Here is a 26,727-nt window from a genome sequence, read left to right as displayed (position 1 = left end):
CACTGGGATTTCTTGGCCCCAGTCTCAGCCACATTAAGTTCATAACGATTTGTAAATGCCACGTTAAGTTTACTCATTTAAACCCCCTGATGTCCAAACGCCAGAGGCCAAGCTCTAGAAACAAAATGAGTTTCCCTGCACTGTAGTGGGATTGGCTGGCTGGGCTGGTCACTGGGAAGTCACTTAATTGTAACATTGCCCTTGAAATGAAAGAGAACCAGGCTCAGGCTGGAGGGCACTGACAGTGGACCAGGGAGAGAGGCCCCGTGGGGAGGACTGTGGAGGAGAGAATCCTTCCCAAGGGCTGGCTGCGTGAACACTTTGATGTGTCCTTTGGGAAATCCTTCCAGCCACCCTTTGACCTAGCCAGTATGATGCCCATTTTACAGATGTGGGAACTGAGGCCCTGGCTGGTGGAGCCAGGTGCTGAAGATCATGAAGCCAAAGCCGTCAGGGCTCTGCCCGCCTTCCAGCCTCCTCTCGCTTCTCTCTCCCCATCCTGCCCCAGACTCCAGCCCTCTGGCTGCTTTCTGGGGCAAACACCAGCAGCCCAGTGTCTTCCCACCTCGGGCCTTTGCTCTGCTGCTCCTCTGCGTGGAAGGCTCAACTCTGACACTTCCCAAGGCTGCCTCCTCCTGGAGGCCTTCCCAGAGCACTCCCTGAGGCAGCCTGCCCCACCCAGGCCCTCTGCCCTGTCACCCTGTCCTGGCTCTCAGCACAACATGGACCGTCCTTGTGTTTAAAGACATAGAGGGGGTTGGTTAAGAAAGGGGGCAGTGGTACCAGACAACCTTGAGTCCCATCCTGGTTCTGCCACTACCAGCTGCATGGCCTTGAGCAAGTGACCTCACTTCTCTGTGTTCTGGTTTCCTCATCCACATCCCAAGCATCTAAAAATACCCACCTCCTAGGGTTGTATTGAGGAATCAAAGAGTCCATTTCGGGAAAGCCCTGAGCCCTGTGCCTCCCTGGCACAGCATCCTGCCGGCATTGGCAATGACTGTCATCTAGAGCGGGAACTCCACGCGAGCTGGGGCCTCATCTGTCTTTTCCCTGCTGCGTCCTAGGGAACACTAAACTGCCACGTTTCTTCAAAGCCTGTTATTTCTGGTGATTCTAGGCCGTCATGAGCTTCTTCATGGTGCTGTTTTATGCTTTTTCAGGCTGGACATGAAAAGCCTGGAGTGTGCAAGCATGGACTACGAGGCGCCACTGATGCCCTGTGGCTGTATCCTTCTCCTCCCGCCCCACCAGCACATTCTGGGCCCCGAGGCAGTGCCTGGGCCGCAACTGCCCAGTCGGGGTTTCAGGCGGCCACATTTGAGGCAGCTGGAACTCCATGCAGGGAAACCAAGGCAGAGGATGGGAGACCTCCTGCATCCTCAGGGCCACTGGGAGCTGCTGGGACTGGGGCAGCCAGGCTAGTTCCAGATTCCACTCCTGGCAGCTGAGGCTGGAGGGGCAGCCTCAGGACTCCAGCTGGGAGGGGCTAGAGAAGCTGACACTGACCCCAGCGGCTAGACTGGGGAGGGGAGTTCCTGGAACCAGCCAGGGAGGAGGTGAAGATAGAAATAGCTTGGCAATCCAGGCACAATGGCTCACACCTGTAATCCCAACGCTTTAGGAGACCAAGGAGGTTGGATTGCTTGAGGCCAGGAGTTTGAGACTAGCCTGGGCAACATAGTAAGACCCCATATCTTAAAAAAATAAAATAAAATAAATTAGCTGGTGGCACATGCCCATAGTCCAAGCTACTTGGAGGCTGAGGTGGGAGGAACCCTTGAGCCCAGGAGTTCGAGGCTACAGTGAGCTCTGATTGCACCAGTGTACTTTAGCCCAGGCAGCAGAGCTCAGCACTCTGGTACTACTATCATCCCCATTTCACAGCTAGGAAAACTGAGGCACAGAGAGGCTCAGTAATTTGCCCAAGGCTACACAGGTGAGAAGGGGTAGGACCTGGGGGAGGTGAACCCAGGCAGCCTGGCTCTAAGGCCCGCTCTCTAGCCGGCCAGTTCTGGAATCACTGTCTCCGGCTATGCCATCATCTGGGAGCCGCCCGGCCCCTTTTCAGGCCTCCCACCCAGCCTACTCCTGGGAATGCGGGGAGTGAGCAGGGCACGGGGCTGAACTGGGAAAGGGCCTGATGCCCAGCTCCGCACGTGGGACTTCAGCAGCAATGGTGGTCTCCCTGCGCCGGACCATGGTCCCTGGTGCTGTGAGGTTTATGTGTCCCCTTCTTAGCCTCCTGTCTACTTGAAAGGGATGGAGGAGGGAGCAGGTACTCTGTTCTTATCATTTCACAACCAGAGAAACTGGAGCGTTTCGTTCAATACCATACAATGAGTTTGTAACACAGATGTTTCCCCATCCCGCCTGCTCCCTGGAGAGCACCCTCTCCTCCCGTCCTGTCTCCTGGGGCCTAGAGGAAGGCTTTGCATTCCTAATGCACGCACATGTGCTCACATGCATGCACACACACGCACACACACACACTCACATGCACACACATGCACTTTAAGAAAATGGGATGCCACCTATATTTTGATAGGCTCTAGTCTCAATAAGAGAAAAATGTTTTTCTCTCATTCATCAATATAGACCCAAAATAATTTCTCTTAGTTTGCCATTGTTTTACTGTATTCTGCAAAAAAAAAAATTCAGCCTTCTTTTCCTTAATAAAGTGTCCCAGTCATTTTCCAGTTTCAGCTTCTCACCAGCTGGGGTGACCCGTATTACATCGGCCTCACTGGCCTGGAGCTGTATGATGAGCGGGGAGAAAAAATCCCCTTGTCGGAAAACAGTATCCTTTCTAGGACAGGAGCGGGCTCCACCCAGATTATGGGAGCATGGGGGGGTCGGAAATGGGGCAGAAGCCTCGCGTGCAGAGGGAAATGGCCCTCTAGGAACCAGAGCCCAGGGGGGCTTTGCTTATAGTCAGATGCTGACCCTTAGGGATGTGCAGCAGAGAGCAGCTCCCAGCCCTGCCTGCTAAGACATCAGGAGCAGGAAATCCACAAGCCAAAGAGTCCTGTGGTCCAATGAATTGAGAGAGGCTGCCAACTATAGCCTCCTCTTCTCGGAGAACCACAGATGTTTTGGAGTTCCCAAGGCTCTGACAAGGTCTGCAGGGAGAAGCCTATTGCACTGTGTTCAACTCAGTGTGTCCTGAATTTCTTAAGCTTGGAACCCTCTGCCCATGGTATGCCCACACCAGAATTTGCAAACTGTTAGCCCAGTGCATTTTAAAATGAGTTGCTAATATTTTTAGAAATCAGGAGGTCTCACATGAAAACCCTGATCTCCAGTTTCCCCTGAGAAATTGGCAACACAGGCCCTTGATTATGCGTAGTGACAATGGCTGGACCTGGTTACCCATTGCCATTTCTCCCCAAGCATATCCTTCTGGTCTACCTTAGCCCCCACTCCTCCCCTTGTTATCTACCAGGCCCTGAAACACGCTGCTAATATTTACTGAGGGCTTACTCTGTGCTACCTCATCTGCCCTCACAAGAATCTTGTGAGGTGATTGCTGCTGTTATCCCCATTTTACAGATGAGGAGCCTGAGACACAGAGAGGTTGAGTAACTTGCCTAATGTCACACAGCCAGTGAGTCTGTGTCTAGACACTGGCTCTTGGCCAAGCACTAAGCTATCCTGCCTCTTTCATGTAACCTGCCTGGCCCCCTCGGATCTTGAATCTGTGACCGCTGGCCCACCACATTAGGGAAATACCAGGGCAGGTCGAACCCTAAAGCCTGCCTTGCATCTGTTTGGGGTCCCTGGCTTCCAGTCGGATCCCTTTCTGCCTTCCCCGGGTGCCACCACCCTCCTCAGCTGGGATGAATCATTGTTGATTTTTTTTTTTTTTTTTTTTTGAGACGGAGTCTCGCTCTGTCACCCAGGCTGGAGTGCAGTGGCCGGATCTCAGCTCACTGCAAGCTCCGCCTCCCGGGTTTACGCCATTCTCCTGCCTCAGCCTCCCGAGTAGCTGGGACTACAGGCGCCTGCCACCTCGCCCGGCTAGTTTTTTTTTTGTATTTTTAGTAGAGACAGGGTTTCACTGTGTTAGCCAGGATGGTCTTGATCTCCTGTCCTCGTGATCCGCCCGTCTCGGCCTCCCAAAGTGCTGGGATTACAGGCTTGAGCCACCACGCCCGGCCCATTGTTGATTTTTTTTATCATTATTAGTGACTTCTCGAAGCTATAAAGTTTCATTGATTTTACCAAAGGGCTCTCATCTGGTGCACTCTGAGATCCTCACATCCATTCTGGGAGCTGGAGGTTTTTATAGCCATTTTACAGATGGGAACACGGGTCCAGGGTTGACATGTGACTTGCCCAAGCTCTCATAGGTCATAATGGCAGAGGCAGAGCTAGAAGCTGGGTTCTGCAGATCACATTAGCTGGGTCCAGCTGCCCCGGGTCCTTCCACACTGGCCAGGAAGAGAGGCTCGGCACGATCCTTACATGCCAGGGCAGAATCCACCCACCACCCCATTCCCTTCCAAAAGAAAACCTCCGCAGAGCTTGCCCTCCACCCTCCCAAGCAGCAGCAACGTTTTACGTCCCCAGCTCCAGCCGTTCCCTGCAAGGCCTCTTTTTCAGCCTTCTGGGTGGTTTCCTTCTCTCTCTACTTGAAACTGTCCACCTCTCCACACACACCTGTTCCCCTTGGGCCTGGCACTCCCCTTTTCCCCAGGACACGTCCAATTCAGCTGTCACTGCTGCGGCTGCCCAGAGCATCAGCCCTGCCAGCCCCGGAGTCCCTCGAGCCACGCTGTCAGCCTGAGGGCAGCTGGCAGCCCCCGAGCACACAGATTTGGGTTATGGCAACTTAGACGCCTCCTCAGATATTGCGGCCTTCCCTGACAGCGTGAACTCCCTGGAGGGCGTAGGTGGGGACGTCCGCACCCCGGACAAGCTCATCGACCAAGTGAACGACACCAGTGATGGCCGGCACATGTGGCTGGCTCCCATCCTGCCGGGCCTGGTGGGTTCCCAGCAGTGGCCACCACAGCTCCTGGCCCTCAGGCGGCCAGGGGGACTTTCTTTCCCTGGTCTCAGCGACGCGTCTTTCTTCCAGGTCAAGTTAATCTCAAGCCAAGATGCTTGGGAACTGTCAGAAAGGTTTAGGTCTTTGCTACCTTGCCTGATGGGGCCAGTTCTTCCAGGCCAGCAATTCTTTCTCTTTTATAAGGGGACACCAGGGGTGAAAGGGGCCCCATGGGAATCTGAAGCCAGGAACCCCAGCACAGCTGCCTGAGGGCTTGGTCTTCCTTGGTCCCTGCAGGCAGCCCTCTCTGGTTCTGTGCTCTGCCTGGCTTTGCAGCCGCTGTGCCCTCTTCCTCCCCACCCAGCTCTCTGCACACTCACAGTTTCTGCCTCTTCCTACATCACTGGGTAGATGACCCCAACGCGGCCGCCCTGCCCTCCTTCTGGCCCCAAATTGGCCTGGTCAGCTTTTCCGGCCAACTGACTCAGTTTCCCAGATCTCAAACCTTGCACTGAGTCCTGCTTAGCTTTTAGCTCTGAGGCCTCATGGTGAGCTGAAGTGGTTGGTTGTGGTGGAGAGGAAGGGGAGAAGCCACAGGGCATGGACGGGGTGGTCAGCCCCCCTCCAGCCTCTCAGCCCGGGGCCAGATGCCTGGTAGGGATGCACAGCAGGTTCTTGACAGCCATATGACCAGGGATGTGTCCCTTGTCCATGCCATGGGACTGAATGGGGGATCGGGGGCACCTTTTTCTCTCAAAACGCGGGAAGGTACAGCGTCAGCAATTCTATGATGGAAGTTTTCCAAAGGCCACCCTAAAATTAGACCCCCCCTATTGAGCGTCCATCAGCTTCCCCTGCCCCATTGGAGAGGGGGCAACACAGCTCTGTCTTCCCTGAGACCCGGGCCACCCACTGGCGGCCAGTGGGTATTTTCCATTGTCTAGCCCTGGAAGGCCTTTTGGGGTGAGGCAACTTCAGCTGTTGCTCTCGAGGCTGGACTGCAACATCTGTATCTGCTTGAGCCTCACAGGCAACTGACTTTGAGGACCCTCGCCCTGACCTTTATTGTTTCCATGGTCCAGCCAGGAGGCTGGCCCTCCCCGAGCAGCCCCACTCCCTCTTGGGACATTCTGAGGATGGTCACAGGCTGGGGACCGGGGCCCGGGGCGGGACTGAGCGTGCAGCCTGTAGCCAGTGTGGAATGCTTATTTCTTGATTCTATCTTGCAAGGGAGGGTCCCCCCGCTAATATCTGAGAGCCTTGGTTGGGGGTGAGGAGAGGGAGGGCTCTTCGAGGCTGCCCCGTCCCACTTTCCCCACTGGATTCTGCCCCGATCTAGACAGCCCTCCTGACTCCCCCAGCAGAGGTTCACAGACACGCACTGGACATTGCCCAGCAGCACCTTGGCGTTGCTTCTCAGCGATGGTTTGGGGAAAGGACAGACAGGGTCAGAAGCTGATCACCATGGCTGGTGCTCAACCCGAGCTGGGGACTGTCCCTTTAGCTCACGGGGCTCTAGACTATTTCTGGGCCTGACCTGAGGGGACATAGGGGATGGCCAAGGATGTTCCCAATTCTCCACTGGCATTTAAATGAGGGCCCCGCCAGGCCCAAGCACACAGGCCCTCCAAGAGCCAGCTCAGCGGTTTGTTGCAAACGCAGCCACACGTGACCTGACTCAAGATGGGCTTCGAGGAGATGAAAGGGGGCGGAACTCCAGGCTGGCCCACGTGGCAGGCGCTGCCTTGGGCACCACCGCTCACCCCCAGCCCACGCCTGGCGCCCCCAGCCCAGCCAAGTGCCTCTGTTTCCAAACATGCCTGTTTTAATTAGTGCTGCTCTCTGACAGGTGAACCGGGTTTATGTGATTTTCGATCTGCCTACCACCGTGTCAATGATCAAACTGTGGAATTATGCGAAAACACCCCATCGAGGGGTGAAGGAGTTTGGCGTAAGTACTTATTAGCTGAGTTTTTTGAGATAATTATGTTCGTTGGTAATTAGGCCGCCGGCAATTATCATTTGTCGCAGTTTGATTTACTTCTCTCTGTTGCAACCCTCAACACAAATGCCTGGTCCTCAAATGCAGGCAAATTTACCGCCCAACCATGAATTCAGAACCTCCTGGCAGTGATTTCAGTGTCACCCTGAACAAATAGAAAGTGGGTTCTCTTTCATCTTTTCCCCTAGAATCCCAGTGGTTTGGGGCGGTGACCCTGGGATGGGGAGAACAGGGACCCTGGAGACCAGAGACCTGAGTTTGCCTCCAGCTCTGCTGCTTGTGCTAATGGTATTAAAGCCCCTCAGGCCTCAATTTCCTCATCTGCAATGTGGGCTGATGGCTCCTGTCTTTCCCAACGGCTGTGAAGATCTGAAATCACAAGGCAGACACAGCACATAGCAGGCACTTGTTCCTGGCAGCCCCGTCTTCCCAAGGAGAAAGGCTCAGAGCAGTAATGCGCTTTGCCCAAGGTCAACGTGGGAGGGAGGAGGGGCACCCATGAGCTCCGCCTCATGTCCCTGCAGCTCCTGGTGGATGACCTGCTCGTGTACAACGGGATCCTGGCCATGGTGAGCCACCTGGTGGGGGGCATCCTGCCCACGTGTGAGCCCACTGTGCCCTACCACACCATCCTCTTCACCGAGGACAGGGACATCCGCCACCAGGAAAAACATACCACTATCAGGTATGGCCCCAGCCGGCCCCATGGCCTCCCCACCAGCCCTAACGAGGATGGATGGCTGGGACACGCGGCCAGGAGCCTGATCGAATCTTGTGTTTCCTTCCTCCCCGCAGTAATCAGGCCGAGGATCAGGATGTCCAGATGATGAATGAAAACCAAATCATGACCAACGCGAAACGGAAGCAGAGCGTTGTTGACCCAGGTCAGTGGCGTCTCTCTGCCCAGAGCATCACGCCTCGGGAGCTCGGTCTGAATACAGAAGGAACTGGTGGCCTTGCACCCCCGCCCGCACCCCTGCCTGCCCCTAGACCCCTCTCCTCTGCCCAGGAGCCTGCCCAAAGGCCTGGGGAGGGACCAAAAGGGTCGGAACCAGGGGAGCAACATGCTTCCGGCTTCTTGCAGGCACCTGTAACAAGTGGAGCTTCCTGAATCCAAGTGTCATGGGCACAGAGTGGGGAAGCAGTCAGGGGCAGAGCACCATGTTAAAGGGGTTCGCACTGGGCCGTGGGAAGCCAGTAGAGATGCCCAAGGCGAGGGCTTCCTGGAAGACGTGATGTTTGAGCTGGATCCTAAAGGATGTGAGGAGTGTGCCAGGCAGCCTGGGCAAAGGCTGAGAGGGGTGTTATGGCAAAGCCTGCTCCAGGCAGAGGGAAGGGGCCAGCATGCCAGGCACCCCAAGAGCAAGGACTTTTCCAAGGGCCTTGAATGGCAATAATCCAGGCTGCTGGATTTCACTGGGGAGTGTGGGGCACCCCTTCAGGGTTTGAGACTTAGTAACTCCGGTCCCTCTGTGCCCTGTCATGACAGCCTTACGTCCCAAAACCTGCATCAGCGAGAAGGAGATGAGACGACGGCGCTGCTGACGGGTGAAGAAGGGAGAGCTGGTCCTCCCACTGCACTGGGCTCTGTCACCAGCCCCACTTAGCACCCGTGTCCCTCACCCTCAGTCCCAGGAGCTGGAAGCGAACCACAGTGTTGAGGGGAGCCCGCTGGGGAGAGGGGACTCGGGAGGACAGCCCTGGATGCTACTGGAGTGACAGATGGCTGTGGCTGCAGGGCACGGCAATCCCCTGTAGTTCCAGATTGGCTGCAGGGAGCCCGGGACACCTGCTTTCATGCCTCTGCTGTGAGACCCAGCAAAGCAGGGCCCATGACCACTTGGGCCTGGGCTGACCCTGACTCGGAGCAGGACAATGACAGAGTGGGGAGGCCTCCCATCCAGCCTCAGAGGGCCCAGAGAATGGCTGAGCGGGAGAGTGGGAGACCAGACCCCACCCCACAACTCTAGCAGGCAGGGCCGCCCAGGGAGACTCTGCCTTCAGAAACCTGAGCTTCAGCGGCCAACACTCCCATTCTCCTGCACATCCCTGTCTCATTTTGGGACTGGTGGAGCTGGGTGAGAGGTTGGGGTCGTTTCCTGGTTACATGGGTCCACAAGACCCTCTCTCATCCCAGTATAGGGGCCTCTCTCCTCTCATTGGGCCTGATAAGGGACTGGCCAAAGCTGTGCATCCTGCAGAGGGAAGGAAGTCAGCTGGGCCACCCGCCATCCACCCTGGCAAGAGCTGGGCCTGCTCTGGCAGGCCAGGGCATCCTCTCTGTGCTGCTGCCAGGCCAGGAAGGGTGGGCGGGCGGCCAGCAGGCTGGCAGCTCCAGACCCCAGAGGGCCAGAAGAACCCACCGCAGTGCCCTCTGGGTGCAGGTGTTGGGGGATGCCGAGGACGCTCTCCCCATCTCCTCCCACCCTTGAGCAGGCCCTCCCTGCACTCTCTGCCGCATGACCCTCCTGGTCTGATGGAGGCTGTGCTCACTGACGCGGCTGCTTTCTGTCTATGCCCCTGTGCCCTTGGAGGCAGGCAGTGAGGTGCTCCTTTCCCGGGCCCCCACCCCATCTCCCTCTTCAGCCACTTCCCAGCAAGTTGGAAATGTGCCTTGCACCCCCAGCCGAGTGAAGCCCAGAACGCATCTATTTCCATCGATGTAACAAGCTCGGATCAGGGACCTAATTGGTTTCCCAGTGGTGGGTAATTTCTCGTTCCAAATATTAATCCGTTGTTTTTCTGGCGCCCAGCCCAGCCCGCCGCAGTACTGTACTCGAGGTACGTTCCTATGCAACCGAGAGCCCCGGCAAATACTTCATGAGCTTAGCAGCCTGGGCTCGAGCAGCTATGCAAATGCGCTTTTCATCTGGCGTGCGGGGCTGATGGGAAGATAAGAATTGTTTCTCCCGGAGAAAGATCCATCATTTCTCCAGCTTCCAAGCCCCCGGCACCTCTGCTCAGCTCCCAGATGTGACGAGCACCTCCCGCGGGGGGAGTCAGGGGCTGATCAATCCAGCTATTGTACCCAAACTGGTGCCACCGCATTAAAGGGAGCCCCGGCTGCTCCTTCCCCACTGAGATGTGGGCACAGGTCAGATTTGTCAGGGAGATGGCACTAACACGACTCAAGCTCAGTCCCAGAACCTCAGCTGATGTTTATAATAATCGTATGTACTGTGCAATTTAGGAGGGGAAAAAAGGCTGTACAGGCGTTAACTCTAAAATAAATTTCTATTTTTTCCCTCTTGCAAAATTAATAAAAGATGTTATTGAGAATATAATCTGAGTCACCGGATTTGGGGTCAGACGGGGAGTCCATGCTGCCTCCAGGAGCTGAGTGACACAGAGAAGGCCTCACCGAGCTGCAGATGGGGTCGTGATCGCACCCTGACTGCGCAGTGAGATTGTCATGCTGTAGCAACAGGCAGTAGTAGCCCATCCATACAGACTGGTTATTACATGCCTGGCTCTAACTTCTTTGATCCACGTAACACAACCCTTTGCGGTGGGCACTGTTATTATCCTCACTTTACAGATAAGGGAGCTGAGACACAGAGAGGTGGTGCGACTTTCCTGGGACACACAGCTTTGGAAGCTATTAGCCAATGCACAAATCCTCAGAGGGCCCCTCGAGAGTTGAGGTGGGGGTGACAACCCTTGGGTCTTTGGCCCCGGGGTTTCCCTTCACCATGTGTGGATCCTGGAATGGCGACCCCCAGACCCCCAATTCCTGGGCCTCCTCCCTGCCACCACCCCCCACGCCCCTGCTGCCTCCAGGGATGAATGTTGGCAGCTCGTGGCTTCTGGATAAAGCAGCCCTCGACTGGAAAGAGGGCTCAGCTGAGGAGGGTCACACTGCGGTTCAGGCACTAGCAATAGCATTGGCAGCAGGTAGGAGAGTCCTTTAGAAGCCCCATTTTCCTTCGCTGTGTGGGTCGGAGGAGAGAACCCCCTCTGTCCAGCCAGGAGAGGCCCAGCCCCAAGCATAGAGGGAAAACAGCAGGGGCTCTGGCCGGCCTGCTCCATGCCCCCGTTCCCTCTGATTTCCTACAAAGACAGAGGCCTGGCTGTGCCCAGCCACCCTGGTGTTGGAGAACAGTCGCCCTCCCTCCTCTTGGCGGAGGGATCTCTGGGCCAGCCCTGGAGACCCTCAAGGACAGCCCAGATCTTCCAGCATTCCCTCTGCGAGAGTGGGAGGCCGGCAGGGGTGTCCCAGCCTCTCAGCTCTGCTGAGCTCTCCAGGCCCCAGCCAGAGCCCTGGGCTGGAGTCCCATTATTCAGGAGCCAGGCAAGTGATGTCAGGGAGTGATGTCAACACTGGCCTGCAAGGACCATGGTCAACACAGCGGCACAGGCCCTCCGAAGGGGTCAGCCACACCTCAGATCTAAGAGAAGCCAGACAGCCAGGCATTTCGTTTATCTTTAATGTGAAATCTAACTTTTAAATGTTGGCTCCACTTCAACAAACAGGCAAACACACACTGAGTGAGCCAACTATTAAATAAAACCTGTCCACAGGCAGGCCCCGGTCGGTTCACCAATCCTGCTTGCTCAGCCTGCCTCCCTTTCTCCCCACCTCCAACCTGTGGTTCAAGGAGTGTCCCAGACTGGAATCTCCTCTCCAGGGAGGAAAAAGGAGAGAGGGGCTCCCTCCTGGTCTGTCACCACCCCACTCCTCAGCCCCCAGATGGGCAGAAAGACAGGACGACTGTGAGGTGACACCTCTGGGTCCTGGAGGCGGCAGCCCCCACCCTCAGCTGTTGTGGGTAAACAGAGGCCCTCCTTTCCCTCTACATCCTGAGGCTTCCCGTTCCGTGCAATGCCCCCCAATCCCCAGTGCCCCAACAAACGGGGACATAAATGACTCCTGGGCTGCCACTGTCAGGGGTCAGGGCTTGTTGGCTCCCTGGCATAGGTGACTGGAAATGGGCCTCTGCTGCACCTGACAAGAGGGTTATGGCACGGGCTCCCGGTGGAGGCTCCCACAGGCCTCCAGCCCTTGGGGACCTGCCTCCTCTGTTCAGCTGTGGGAAAGACCTGCCTCCCACCTCCCTGGAAGTTCCAACACTGGCACTGCCACCCCAGAAGGACCCCCAGAGCCTGCCAAGGGGGGCTCCGCAGCCAGGCGGGTGGCAGCTGCCCCATGCCCAGGCACATGTGCTGAGATGCCCGGGTTCCCGCTCCTGGCCTCACTCCCGCCTCACCTCCCGGAGCCAGGACAGTCCCTTTCCGAGGCCTTCAGGCCCCACCTGGCCTCTTCACAGTCCACAATCCGGCGGCCCAGGCTCTTGGGTTTGGCAGACTCACTAGATGATGTTTAATTTTTAAAAATGAGTTGCCTTCCTTTATTATCAGGTTTCACATTAAAATGCAGATTCCCTGCTTCTCCAGAAAGACAGGAAGATCTGGCAACCTGGTCCCATGTTCCCAGCTGGCCCCAGAGCCTAAGCAGTGCTCTCCAGATGGTCCTGGTCCCCACCAGCCCCTCTTGTCTCACCCTTGCCTGCAGTCCTCCCTTGTATGACCATCACACACACACACACACACACACACACACACACACACACAGCCAGCGTGTGAGTTTGCAACCCCTGAGATGGAAGCAGGTTAAGGAATGTGGAGAGGAGGGGACATGCGGACAGGGCTGCGGGGCCCAGCACACATGGGGCTGACAAGGCTGGGTCCCTCGCGATGAGACCCCAGCCTCCCAGGCATGCACAGTGCTCTCTGGGGCCCTAAGACTTGAGCCTCTGACGGCCAGAGGCTGGGGAGAGCAAGAAGTGGCCAGCCTCCATCCAAGATGTTGTGTGCGTCCCCAGGTGCCCTGGGGGTGCCTCCCTGACTGTGTGGGCATGTCCCAGATTGCCGTGTGCAGTGGGGCGTTTATGACAGCACTCCAGTCTCCTAGCCTCTCTGGGAAACGGCTCCACTCACAGCTCCCGCCACAGGGGCAGCCTTTGACAACCATATGCTGTGATGATGACAACAAAACTCCTCACAGTGGCCAGGCACGGTGGCTCATGCCTGTAATCCCAGCACTTTGGGGGACTGAGGTGGGTGGATCACTTGAGGTCAGGAGTTCGAGACCAGCCTGGCCAATATGGTGAAACTCCGTCTCTACTAAAAATACAAAAATTAGCCGGGCATGGTGGCGGGTGCCTGTAATCCCATCTTACTCGGGAGGCTGAGGCAGGAGAATTGCTTGAACTTGGGAGGTGAAGGTTGCAGTGAGCCGGGATCGCACCACTGCACTTCAGCCTAGGCAACAGAGTGAGACTCCATCTCAAAAAAAAAAAAAAAAAATCCTAATAGCCAATACACACTAAGCCCTACCCTGAGAGTGAACGCGCTGCAGTCTCTCCTGAAGGCACACAGTGGTGAGATGCGGTGAGACCTGGGCTGCAGGCACCACTCTCCCCAGCAAGCTGATGAGGACTCACATGCAGTGGCCCTGGGGCCAGCTGCCCGGGTCCCAGTCTAGGCTCCACCTCCACCAACCACTTCCTGACAGTGCAACCTTGGCAAGGGACCTTACGCCCTGGGGCCTGGGCTTCCTTACCCAGGCTGCAGTGGTACCAGCAGTACCTCTGTCATGGGGAGGAGCTCTCAGGGCTCGGGCCCACTGGTGCTCACATCAACTCCATCCACCATCACACGGAGGCTGGGATATGACTCCTGGGTCTGGGCTCTTCCCCAGAGCAACGTGGCACTACCTTGCACCCGGCGCCTCTCAAATTTCCAGGGCACCCCCCCAGCCTTGGCAGATTGGTCCACAAAGGGCACTGACCTTAGAGCAGCCAGCCCATTGGCTGAACAGAGATTAATGTCCCGATGTCCTGCCCCTCCTCCGCCAACTCTTTCCGCTTCCCTATCCATTCCCTTCCTTCCCCTGATTGGCCCCTGGGATTCTTCCTCCTTTGCCTTCTCTCGCTGGGTTCATCCTGCTTGCAGCTCCCATCCCCAACACACACCCCCTAGAAATTCCCAGGAGGGCCGGGAAGAAGGGGTAAGAGTGAGTGCACCCGGCTGGGCGTGTTGCACCCAATCACCAGCTTGGCCCTGTCACAGAGCTTCTCCCATGCAGAGGCCCCTCCCACTCCCCCTGGAGTCCCAGGACCCCTCATTACCCTGGGTCCCGGCTAATCCTGGCAGCTGCCCACTCCCCTGCCAGGCCTGTGGCCATCAGCCTGGCCCCTGGCCTCCCCTAAGACAGAAACTCAGACAATGTCAGTCTGAGATGACATGTGGCCCAAGGAGCAGTTACCAGGGTGATGTGAGCCAGGCAGTGCTGGGGACAGGGCAGGGGCCCTGCACAGCGATTTCCTGTCTGTCCGTGCAGTAAATCCCCACACGGAGGAGACTGGTCTTTCCTCATGACTGATGGTGTCAGGCTGGGCTGAGTTTGTCTCAGTCCCATGGCAGCTAGACCTGGGGCAGGCACAATCACTCAGTGCTCCACAGCTCAGCTCCTGAGCGAGGCTCAACTCCAGCCCTCCAATCTGGGGGCTCCAGGGCCATGTCTTCCATGTTTGGGGGCAGGGAGGGGACCCTTTTCTAATTCATCCACTCAGAGAGCAGCTTTTCCTGATTTCCACCAAGGCCTCATCTGCCCGGCAGCATCCCAGCCTGCCCAGCATCAAAGCCCCGAACAGGAGCCTGGCTCAGCTCTGTCACTCACCTCCAAGCCCCATGGGTGCCACTGATCAGATGCCCACTTCCCTCTATCCCCAGGGCCAGCGCAGCCCAAGCCACTGCCATATCCCAGCAGGACCCTGCTGCGGCCCCCTCCGGTCACCCTGCCTCTGTCCTGCACCCCATCTCTCAGGCCTGCCCCACACAGCCAGAAGAAACCTCCCAAAATGCAGAGCCCATAGTGTCTGCCTTTTAAAACTCTCCTATCAATCAATGTCTCCTGTGGCCTTCAAGATGAAGATGACGGTCAAACTCCTCGCCACAACCCCAAAGCCCCACAGTCTCTGACCCCGGCAGACCCCATGTCCTCTCCCCGAGCTCCAAGCACTCTGTCCTGTCATACAGTGCTGCACACGGCCACATGGCGCTCATGGTGCTCCTCCAACCCCAGGGCCTTTGCACCTGCGGTTCCTCCCACCTACCCTGCGCCTCCTGCCTCCTTTTTCTCCCTTCATTCCATGCTGCAATGGTCCTTCCGAGAGGCCCTCCCTCATCCTGTGGTCTAAATCACATCTCTCCTTGGTTCACCTACATAACACCTCTCACTATATAAAGTGATCGTTTTATTATTTAAGAGTGTGTGTGTGTGTGCACGCGCGCGCATGTGTGTGAGAGAGAGAGAGATGGAGTCTTGCTCTGTTGCCCAGGCTGGAGGGCAGTGGTGTGATCTCAGCTCACGGCAACCTCTGCCCCCTTGGTTCAAGCAATTATCCTGCCTCAGCCTCCCGAGTAGCTGGGATTATAGGTGTGTGCTACCATACCCGGCTCATTTTTGCATTTTTAGTAGAGACAGAGTTTCGCCACGTTGGCCAGGCTGGTCTCGAACCCCTGACCTCAAGTGATCTGCCTGCCTTGGCCTCCCAAAGTGCTGGGATTACAGGCATGAGCTGTAATGTACCTGGCCTATTTAGAATTATTAATAATCTAGCCTCCATGAGAGTGAAGATAGTGTCTGTCGTTCTTGTTCGCCATGGCCACTCCAGGGTACAGCTCTGTTCCTGTACACAGAAGTCCCTCCATAACTAGTTCTTGGATAAATGAGGCACATAGCAGGTCTGCGGTGGCCTCGGGATTTGAACCCAGGCCTGTCTAAATGCACAGCTTCGGGGGCTTTCTTCCATCCTCACGTCCTCCCAAGCAGGGACTTGGCACCCTCGCTGCAGCGGCTCTTCCCAGGGGATGATCCTCCCGCCGCGTGCCTCGTCGTTAGGCCCGGCTGCCGCAGATGAATCTCCATGAATCAAGCTGACATTTCCATTACCCGATGGAGACGAGTGTGTGGCCGGGATGGCTGGCTTTGGCGGGGGTGGCAGGGATGCGTGCCCGTCACAGCCACCAGCCAAAGAGGAAAGGCAGCCCAGTTACTCACGAAGGCCCGGGCCTGCCCATCAGCCCTTGGCCAGAGAAGGGACTGTGGCCTCATGGGTCCTCTGCACCGGGGGAGAGGGGGTGACATGTACCAACAAGCAACAAGAGAAGCACGGAGCATGTGCAGACACAGGTGTGTGCCCAGGGCTGTCCGTGTATCATGAGCATGTTTGTTCAGCATCAGCACACGTGTGACATTTCGTCCAGGGCCGGCAAAGCACACATGAGTGTGTGTGCACAAGGTCGACAGAACACACGGTGTGGATGAGCAGTAGACACGCAGTTAGCACCTAGGTACATACAAGGTGCTGACTCACACTTGAGCAATATCAATGTGTATGTGTATGTAGGGGGGTGAGGGTAGGGTCAGTGCTTCGAGCCAAAGTCAGTCTCTGATGATCATGGGTCTGTGTGACTGGGCCACAGTAAGATTGGCATGTACACACGAGCCCAGGGCGTGTGGATGCAGAGACACGGGACACAGGTGCCCAGGGCACAACGAGGTTGTGTAAGCAGTTTGGGCTGTGGGTCACGCCGATATATATGGGTGTCAAGACCAAAGACACACACACAGCCATTCTCTCCATGGTCGGAGCCTGTCTGCTTAGTGCAGCTCAGGGGAGGAGTAGCTGGGAAAGCTGTCTGCGGAGGTGGCTGGAGGGGCCTTTTCTTTCCCATCCAGGCCTCTGGGTGCTCAACCAGGCACCCCCTGCCTTCAAACCGGATGGTGACTCCCACCTTCCAGATTCAGGCAGACGCTGGCATTCACTCCCTGCATAAAGACAACTGTCATACGAACTCGGAGTAAACCCACTGGGAGTACTCACCCAGCCTGCCTGGAAGTGCTTCCTCTTATCTAACCAGCAGCTTTCTTGCTGCAGTCTCCATGAGACTGACAGACAGCTGGTTCTCAGCCCCTGCCCAGGAGGTGCCCAGAAGGAGACCAGAGGATTTGAAGCTCAGTGGCCCTGGGAGCCTCCGACCTCTCTCCCTTGCCCCATGACAATGGCTGTCGCTCGAGCTGTCCACATATCATAACCACATACGACTTGCACAATTGTTTATTTAATAGTTTTCTTTAAGCCAACTCTTTTTTTCTTTTTACTTAAATGCCTATTGTGGTTTCATCCTAAGCAGTAACGTCTGTGAAATCATAGCACTGACGTGCCCACTGTACATTTTTTTTCTAATACACATTGACATAAACACAACTATTAAAATAGATTAAAATTTTGCCCATATGTCAACTAAAATCATCTTCTGGACCTTCTGTGGTCCACTCGCCAACTTCAGAAGGACCCCGGGTGAGAATAAGAGCTCCGAGATGCCTGGTGGCCAGGGCTAGATCCCTGCTGGATCTGTCCCTGCCCAGCCCCATATGTGGCAGTGACCCTCTCTCGCATGAGGCCAAAGCCCAAACTCCTTGTTCTGACATTCAAGGCCTTAGTAGAGCTGGACTATAATTGCTCTCCCAGGCCCATTTCCAGCCCCGCCTTAAGCCGCACCTAGAAGGTCATTAATATTTACTGAATGAATGGAAAGTGAATTAACAAATTGTTCGCTTGATGAATCAATGTGTGAGTGAATGAGCACAAACCTCCAACTGGGTGTCCCCTGGGCCCCTGAGACTCAAGACATCTGAACCATGAAGTCTCCATCTTCCCTGTTCCCCAAGCTGACCCTGTAACCTGAGAGTCATCACCAACTTTCCTTTTCTCCCACCTCAGTCCATTCCCTCCTAATTGGTTCCTGAATCTGCCTGCATGGTCCCCTCCCCAGGGCCACTTTCCTAAACCAGCCCACTTTCTTCTCTTTCTTGAGTGTAGCAGGGATGAGGAAGGGAGAGGCGTCTCCCACATCTATTCTCTGCCCATAACTGCAGTGATCTCCCTCAAATGTACACCCAGGCGCATCCCAGTCTGCTGAAAGCATCCCACTGCCCACTACCCATTGCCCCAGGATAAACTCTAAGCTCCCTAACAAGGTTTCTAGTCCCTCCTGACCTGGTTCCACTGCCCTCTGATGCCTAATTTCCCACCACTGCCTCCTGACCTCCCTGCTCTCCACACCTGCCATCGGACTATTTTAAAGTCCTCTAATGTACTTTCTTTCCCTGCTATATGCTTGCCTGCCTGATGCCCAGACAATCTTCATGTCTTGGCTTAAACATCATTTTCTCAAAGGAGCCACCCTAGACCACAGCTCCCACAGCCTTGACTTCCCCTTGTTGTCCTGTTAGTAAACACCCACAAAGTGTTTACATGTGCCAGGCTCTGGTCTAGACACTTCAAATATGTTAACTCATTTAATTTGCACAACAGCTTGAAGAGGTAGGTATAATGATTATCCGGATTTAATGAATGAGGAAGCAGGCACAGAAAGGTCAAATAACTTGCTCAAGGTCACAAGTGGAGAAGGTGGAATCTGAACCCAGGCTCATGACGCCCTCTCTGGATGCTCCAGCATCCTACCCCAAGTGCCTACCACAGTGCTTGGCACATAGTAGGGACACAGTGAACTATATCAGTGAATAGATGGATGCACAGCTGGATGGCTGAGTAATGAGGATGGGTGATGCATGGAAGGAGGATGGATGGATGTCTGATACAAGGAAGGATGACAAGTAATCAATAGATGATGGATAGATAGATGAACGGATGGATAATTGATGATGAATGGATAGATAAAGGAATGGATGGGTGATGGATAGGTGTATGGATAATGGATGGATAGATGATGAACAGATGGAGAAATGGATAAAGAATAAATGGATAATGCAGGAATGGATAATAGATGGATGGATAATGGATAGATGGATGGTTGATGAATAATGGACAGATGGAGGGATGAATGGATGAGTGGACGATGGATAATGGATAGATAGAGGGATGATGGCTGATGAATGATGGATAAAGGATGGATGTATGATGGATAGATGGATGAATCGATACATAATGCATGGAAAGATGATGGATGATGGATGGAAGGATAAACAATGGATAAATGAAGAAATACATAATGGTTGGATGGATAAGGATGAATGGATGATGGATAGATGGAGGAATGGATAATGGATAAATAGCTAATGAACGGGTGGATGGATGATGAATGGATGGGTGAAAGGATAGACAATGAATGGAGAGATGGTAGATGGATGGATGAATGATGGATGGATGGATGATGGATAGATAACTGATGAATAGGGTGGTGGAAGGAAATGGATAGAAGGAATGAAGGATAGGAAGGATGGATGGATGGATGGGGTGGATGGAAGGATGGATGGATGGATGGATGGAATGATGGATGGATGGAATGGATGGATAAATAGTGGATGGTAGATGGATGAATGGATAAATGGATGGAATGAATGGAATGAAATGGATGGATGGAGGATGGAGAAGGAATGGATAGATGGAAGGGAATGGATGGATGGAAATGGAAGGAAGGAATGGAAGGAAATATGGAAGGAATGAAGAAGGAAGGAAAGGAAAGATGGAATTATGGAATGGATGGATGGATGGAGGAATGGATGGATGGAGAAGGATGGAAGAATAGATGGAGGGATAAATGATGAATGGATGGATGGATAATGGATAACGGCTGGGCGAGTGATGGAGGATGGATGAATGGATGGATGGATGGATGGATGGATGGATGGATGGATAAAGGAGAAGAATGTATTCTACTTAGGGGAAAGCTCTAGAAATTCTTCTGGGAAGGAATAAGGCCTCTTGGGAAATGACTGAACTTGGAGTCAGGAGTCCTGATTCAAACCCCATCTCTGCCATTTGCTAGCTCTGTAATCTCAGGCAAGTGACTTCATCTCTGTGACCCTAATTTCCCTCCTCTTTATAGTAGGAATCTGTTTCTCCAGGCATCTAAGCCCTGGGATTTTCTGTAAAGGTGGTTCCAGGCACAGGGTAAAGGCTCCTTAGGGTCAGGGTGGTGTGATGTCGCTGAGCTCTGAAGAGAAATGTGGCTTCTTCACCCTCTCTGCTTAGGGCTTGGGTTTGGGGACCCATTTCTTGCTTGCCCCACATCTCTTGCTTGCCTGGCCCCTGCCTTGCCAATTCTCTGGAATCCAAGGCAGCCCTGCCAGCCTGTTTCCAGCCTGGGCTCTGCGCTCCCTCCCTGCCATCCTTCAGTGTCTGGCCCTGGCCTCTACACAGTCTTTGCTGTCACCTTCAGCCTCCTTGAGGAGTCATGGGGTGGGGCAATGACGGGGCAGCCACAGCCCAGAGAGCAACTGGCCTCCATACACTGCAAGAAAACAAGTTCAACAAGCATTTATTGAGCCCCTGCTGTGTGCCTGCTGTGTGACACCGCTGCGGTGCCTGCACCACTGCCCCCTCCTTCAGGAAGCCACTCTCTGCCCCCCACAGGGCTCTGCCCCTCTGGGCACCTGACTGGCTTGTGGGTGCCAGTCATTCAGTGGCCAGTGGCCATGTGTCTTCTGGCATCGCAGCTGTGCCCAGCAGGGCTCCTCATGTGGTGATGGCAAGAGTCCGGGGCTGCTGTCCCAAAGTCATTCTGTGCAGCCCTGTGCATTCCCTTGGGCCTGCCCTGGCCCCATTTTCAAGGCCCTCGGGCCCAGGCAGTGATGGGCAGGACAGGCCTGGCATCTCCCACGCAGTCTGACTGAGTTCACGGCACACAGGCCAAGGTTCTGGGGGCACCACTCTGGAGGTCTTGCAGCAGGGGCTGGTGCCAGCGATGGCCTGAGGTCCGGGGGCCAGGTTGAGGTCTTGGTCACACCCAGTGCCCCAAGACCCAGCACTGTCGGTTCAGCTCTGGTGCTTCCGGTGCGGAGCTCCGGGGCCAGGAATCCGCCATGTGTGGCTGGTGTCCTGCCAGGAGACAAGGCAGTCAGTGCTGAAAGCCACCTTCCTCCACCCACACCCTGTCTACCCACTGCCCCCCACCCACACATCCATCACTCACCCTCATTTACTAGGCCTTCTGCCCATCCTCCCATCTGTCTACCAACCCATGCCCCAACACTGCCAGCTCTCCACCCATCCCTCCCCTGTCAGCCACCCAGTCACCCACCAGTTCACCAACACACCTATGACTTAGTCATGTATCTGCCAATATTTGCTGCCATCCACTTATCAAGCCTCCAATGTATCCACAACTCTGCTCACACCCTCTCCAACCCAGAACCCGCTCATGCACCTCACACCTGCCAACAGGTGCACCACTCCCCCGGTTACCCTCCTACCACCCAGTAACCCAACCATCCTCCTACCACCCAATAACACACCTTTACATGTACACATCTGCCTACACCTAAAACAACCCCATATCCACCCCAGGCCCACCCAACAGCCATGATAGCACCCCCTGCAGGCACGTTCACCCACCTCACATAAAGCCATGCCCCCACTCCTACCATCTGCCCGCCCATTTTCCCTCCATCCTTCCCTTCCACCACCCACCCCTCAGCAAATCCACACACTTATGCAACCGTCATCCACCACCATCCTGTCATCCTGCAGCTGTCTCCCCACCTTGCCATCTGCCCCCCAAGCAGGCCTCCCTGAGCACCCCATTTGCCTTATATGTGTTCAGGAGCTGTTGTGGAGGGATATTAGAGGGAGAACAAGAGCAGATGTCTCCCAGGTCCCCAAGTCCTCGCTGGACCGCAGCAACTGTGTGTGTGGACATGGGTGTGCCCAAAGCTGACTCTGAGAAACTCCCTGTGCACCGAGCAGGGGGCACCTGCCATTGTCTACCATGCTTAGTGGACCGGACAAGGGGAAGGGCTGGAAAGGCTCTTCCCCTCTGCCACTCTCACTCTTTCATGTTTTTAGCAATTCTTGGAAGATCACTCCCTTGTAATCCCTCAAGTGTCTCTTCAAAGTCTTTTTGGTGCACCAGAACCATTCCCATCTCATGCAGTGGCCTAAAAGGTCCTTGTACCTCCTGCCAAATCAAATCAAGACCCAGGTTGAGTTTCAGCTCTCCAGGAAGCCCCCTCTGACATCCTCCCCCTGGCACTCAGGCATCTCCCTCATCCCAGAGCACCCATCCTCAGCTCACACTCTGCCAGTGTCACCCCTGTTAGATCCCAAGCCCAGGGGAGCAATGACTGAGCCCAGAATGTATGCACCCCTGTGGACCAGTGGAGGTGGAGCTGGAAGGTGGGAAACTAAGGGAGAGGGCTGGTGTGGTGGAGTGGGGCTGGGAGTGAAGGGGAGAACGGAGAAAATGAACAGTTCCTGAGCATGTGTAGCTCCAGAGGTAGGTTCTGCCCATTTTACAGATGAGGGAGCCGAGGCTCTGTAAAGATTAGCAGATGCTTTAGAAGTCACAGCTATGATGGAGCTGGATTGAATTGCTTTCCTCCTGATTCCAAATTTCAGCATTTAAAAAAATGTGTTCCCTATAATTTCATTTTCCTATTCTGATTCTCAGACATACTTGTCATACTTTAGGGTGAGACAGGCTCTTCGCAGAAAGCCCATTGAGGTTGGAATTCCTAGTGAAGCTAAGCTCCTACTTGCATGCCCTAGGGATGGAGAGCTCCTTGCTCCTTCTCCATCCTCAAAGCAGCTCTCATTATCAGGAGAGTCTTTCTAATAACAAGGCTTCATGACAAGAGTCAAAGAGGAAGATGGTTGTGTCCATAGCTGGGGTGGGGAATAATTTTTCTGGCTTTCATTTTTTTTCTTTCTGCTTTTAATATTCTTTAGTGTTAGTGTTTTTGCAAGTTTTACTATATTTATTAAGGAGTGGGAAACATTTTGCAAACATTTTGGAATCATTTGGCTTCAGAAAAACACATTTGTTTTGACCTCAGTCATGGAAACCATTGCATACTTTGGAAGTGTTGGCTGCCAAGATAGAGGTGTTTGGTTTTTTTTTTTTTTTTTTTAATCTAGAAGCAAATATTTGGTGCACGGAAAGGTACGATTGTTTTTCTAAATGAGTATTTAGGCATAATTTCAGCTGCTTGTACAGTGGCCAAGAAGCAGAGCCATGGAGAGATCATCAGAACAGAAAGAAAGTGATAGTGTATTTTTTAAGAAAAAGGAAAGGCCACAATCCCTGTCCTTCCCTGAGTTAAAATCAGGTTCTCTGTCCCCTGGATGCAGAGGGCAAGATGCTGAGGACTGGGGCCCTCCTCCCTTTCTCTGGCTACCCAAGAGGGTCTCAGAGTCATTTACAGTGTGTGTGTAAAGAGGGGAATGCCCCAGCAGCCCACCAGGGCCCCCCACCCATTTCCCTTCTCTCCTGGGCCTTGTGTTGTAGATTAGGAATCTCAGCTCAAAATGTCTTGTGGGCCCAAGCAGACAATGTAAATGGATGAGGTGAGTCAGAGACAGTGCCAATTGTTACCATGGAGAATGTGGGCTCAGATCTTCCTAAACTGCTTTTTTTTTTTTTTTGAGACAGGGTCTCACTCTGTCACCCAAGATGGAGCACAGCGGCGTCATCATGGCTCACTGCAGCCTCGAGCCTCTAGGTTTAAACAATCCTCTCGCCTCAGCCTTCTGAGTAGCTATGACTGAAGGTGCACATCGCCATCCCTGGCTAGTTATTTATTTATTTTTTGTAGAGATGGGGTCTCGCTATGTTGCACAGCCTAGTCTTGAACTCCTGACCTCAGGTGATCTTCCCACCTCGGCCTCCCAAAGCCCTGGAATTACAGGTGTGAGCCACCACGCCCAGCTGGATCTTCAAAATTTTCAAAGAAACTGAAAACCTGGATCTCAGAACAAAACCTCCTGGCTTTTAAATGATGACGGTTAAGGTTTCAAATGTATTTTCAACAATCTGCAGGCCAAGTAGCATCTCTCAGGCTGCACTCAGCCCACGAGAGGCTGTTCCCAGCCTGTGTCTTTGTTCCATGATTCTGTTCCATGGCTTTGCATAGGCTGATCCCTTGGGTACAAGCGCCCTTCCCTGCTCTTCTCCGGCTGTTGACTCCCTGATGTTTTCAAATGCTGCCTGCTCTGGGAAGCATTCCACGGCCCTGTAGAATGCTTCCTAGAGCAGGCAGCATTTGAAAAATGGAGGCTTTACTCCTTTCCCTGTGCCCTTCAGCAGGCTGCATAACTCTCTCCCTGAACTCGTCACTTTGTGTTGTAATAGCCAGGTCAGCGTGGGTCTCCCCAACGAACCTGGGGATAGGAGACATCTTTATGAGCAGGGCCAGCATCTGCTTCATCTTGGAGCCCTGAGATTCCAGCCCCTGGCCCAGCACAGAGCAGGTCCCAAACTGACTCTTTTTTCTTTCTTTTTAAACAAATGAAGAAACCGTGGAGGAAGAGGAGAGAGTGATTCCTGCGCTTGGGATGCACCTGCTCTACCTGCTCTGAGCTTCTGTACAGTATGAAAAATGCTTTTGCTCAAACTCTCCTCTTTTGGGTGAAGGTTCAGGTGATGGCAGGTGGCTGGGGAGACTGTACTTTGGTCTAACAGCCAAAGGTTCAAACCCAGCCTTCACTGCGTGCAAATTGTGTGAATTTTTTTTAAGTTGTGTGGCTTCTGACAGCAACTTCACCTCTCCGAGCCTGCAAATGGATGAAAGCTACAAAGGAGTCGGCAGGCCCAGCAGGCGCCCTGCAGAGAAGCCCTTCCCTATCCAATCTCAGACACAGATGGATGTGGAAAGAACACAGTTCTGGAAGCACTAGAAGTGGGTTGGGTTTGAGAGCCTCTCTTCACAAATGGAGAAACCAAGGCCCATGGGTGGGAAAAGATTTGTCCAAGGCCCCACTCACAGGGTGGTAGCAGGTTCTGTGGTTTCCATTTTCTGGGAACCTCCCAAGGTTAGCGGAGTGTGTGACCACAGGAGGGTCCCCAAAGATGTGATTTCTTTTCCCTTTAAAATCCGGATATCAAAACACGAACATATTTCACATCGGATTCCTCCAGCCCTATCTCACCCATCCCTCAGTGAGGAATCACTGTCTTGAACCCTCTGTAAGCCACCAAGATCTGGGGATCAGATGTAATTGCTGAATTGAATCAAATCACATCTACCGTTCCAAAATGGATTCATTGGGTTGGAAGGGCCCTTCAAGACCAGTAATGTCAATGTCACCACAAATGCACAGATCAGGAAACTGAGGCACATAGAGGGAAACCGACTTGCTCAAGGTCTCTCTGCAGCTGGCAGAGTGAGGTTAACAGGTGGCAGATATTGGTGCTCCTGACCCCACGGTAGCCCAGCCTGGCACAGATCAGCTGGGTCCCTTTACAGGAAAGATCCTTTGGGCCAATCACCCAGCCGCTGTCCGAGGTGCTGAAAGCCTCTCTCTATAGGACTCACAGGTCCGCCCGGAGCCAACTGTCTGGCTACCCAACCTTGACCTCTGCCCTCCAGAAAGAAACGAAATTTGAAGAGTGGTGGAAAACAAATCGGGGATGGCGCTAAGAAATCGGGCTTTGGAAGTCTGTCAGCTAGTGACACTCTCATCGCTCTTGTGTTGCCCAGAATGTCACCACCTCAGCAGGGCACCCTGACTGCCTCTCCAGGTCCACAAATCTGTACCATGAGAGGGCTTCAGAGGTGCCATCATATATGGGAATATCTGTTTACTGGTTTTCTCCTCATCTTGCCTTTGAGGCATGTGTCACAGGAGGACAAAGGCCAGCGTTGCTTTCCCTCACAGCTGCATCCCTGCACCGGCACAGTCCCAGGCAGTGTTGAAAGCATGTGTCTGCAGAATGAGTGAACAGTGGAGGGCTCAAGAGGAAGGGCAGGCTTAAGTGGGACGGACCCGTACGGAGGGAAGTTTGTGTCTTCTGATCTACCTCGGGCAGATTGTTTTAGAAGATTGAATGGGGGCCATCTATCTCTTCACTGGGGTCATCTTCAGGGATTCCACGTTTCTGAGCCATGACATTCTCTTTGTCTCTTTCTCACCCTTGGGATCAGACAGAGCCCACTGTAGCTGCCACCTCTTCCCAGGGCCCCTGATTCCTCAGTCCTTTATTAGACATGTGCTTGGCATGTACTGTGTGTCAGCCTCCACATTGGCTACTGGGTTTACAGACGTGAGTGAGATGCAGCCCTGCCCCTGGGTGCTCACAGGTACACATATGAAGAGACGACAAGACCAGACATGCCTCTCACTCCTGCTGTGTGTCAGGAACCATTCAATGTGCTTCCTGTCTATGGACTCATTTAATCCTCAAAAAGTACGAGTTAGGGGCCATTACTATCCCCATTTTCCAGGTGAGGAAACCAGGGTCCAGATAAATTAAGTCATTTTTTTAAGGTCTCACTGCTGGGATTTGAAGCCAGCCAGCTTCACTCCAAAAGTTGGGCTCTCATCAACAGATGATTGGATTTAAAACTATGCAGCCATTAAAAAACAACGAAATCCGCTGGGCGCAGTGGCCATGCCTGTGATTCCAGCACTTTGGGAGGCTGAGGCAGGTGGATCAATTGAGGTCAGGAGTTCGAGACCAGCCTGGTCAACATGGTGAAACCCTGTCTCTACTAAAAATACATAAATTAGCTGGGTGTGGTGACAGGTGCCTGTAATTCCAGCTACTTGGGAGGCTGAGGCAGGAGAATTGTTTGAACTCGAGAGGCAGAGATTGCAGTGAACCGAGATGGCACCATTGCACTCCAGCCTGAGCGGCAAGAGCAAAACTCCATCTCAAAAAAAAAAAAAAAAAAAAAAAAAAGAGGGAGAGAGAGAGAATGAAA

General features: G+C 53.9%; 2 protein-coding genes across 8 annotated transcripts in view; one reads left to right on the top strand and one right to left on the bottom strand.

Annotated features, from left to right (window-relative positions):
- The window catches only part of KIAA0556 (KIAA0556 ortholog), a 234,488-nt gene extending 224,212 nt beyond the window's left edge, over positions 1 to 10,276 (top strand). For all 7 annotated transcript variants that reach the window (XM_009196201.4, XM_017953265.3, XM_009196203.4 and 4 more), the window contains 7 exons: positions 1,164 to 1,228; positions 2,690 to 2,800; positions 4,851 to 4,990; positions 6,843 to 6,944; positions 7,520 to 7,680; positions 7,791 to 7,879; positions 8,485 to 10,276. In XM_009196201.4, coding sequence (XP_009194465.2) covers positions 1,164 to 1,228; positions 2,690 to 2,800; positions 4,851 to 4,990; positions 6,843 to 6,944; positions 7,520 to 7,680; positions 7,791 to 7,879; positions 8,485 to 8,540 — 724 coding nt within the window. In that variant the 3' untranslated portion in view covers positions 8,541 to 10,276. The remainder of the gene's footprint in view (positions 1 to 1,163; positions 1,229 to 2,689; positions 2,801 to 4,850; positions 4,991 to 6,842; positions 6,945 to 7,519; positions 7,681 to 7,790; positions 7,880 to 8,484) is intronic.
- Positions 10,277 to 20,328: 10,052 nt separating this feature from the next.
- Positions 20,329 to 26,727, bottom strand: part of GSG1L (GSG1 like) — a 91,278-nt gene continuing 84,879 nt past the window's right edge. The window contains exon 5 of the mRNA XM_031658361.1: positions 20,329 to 20,905. Coding sequence (XP_031514221.1) covers positions 20,808 to 20,905 — 98 coding nt within the window. The 3' untranslated portion in view covers positions 20,329 to 20,807. The remainder of the gene's footprint in view (positions 20,906 to 26,727) is intronic.

The sequence above is a fragment of the Papio anubis genome, chromosome 18 (genome assembly GCF_008728515.1).
Source record: "Papio anubis isolate 15944 chromosome 18, Panubis1.0, whole genome shotgun sequence".
Lineage (NCBI taxonomy): Eukaryota > Metazoa > Chordata > Mammalia > Primates > Cercopithecidae > Papio > Papio anubis.
Note: the sequence above shows the minus strand (reverse complement) of the source record. Positions and strands in the feature narration are given on the sequence as shown.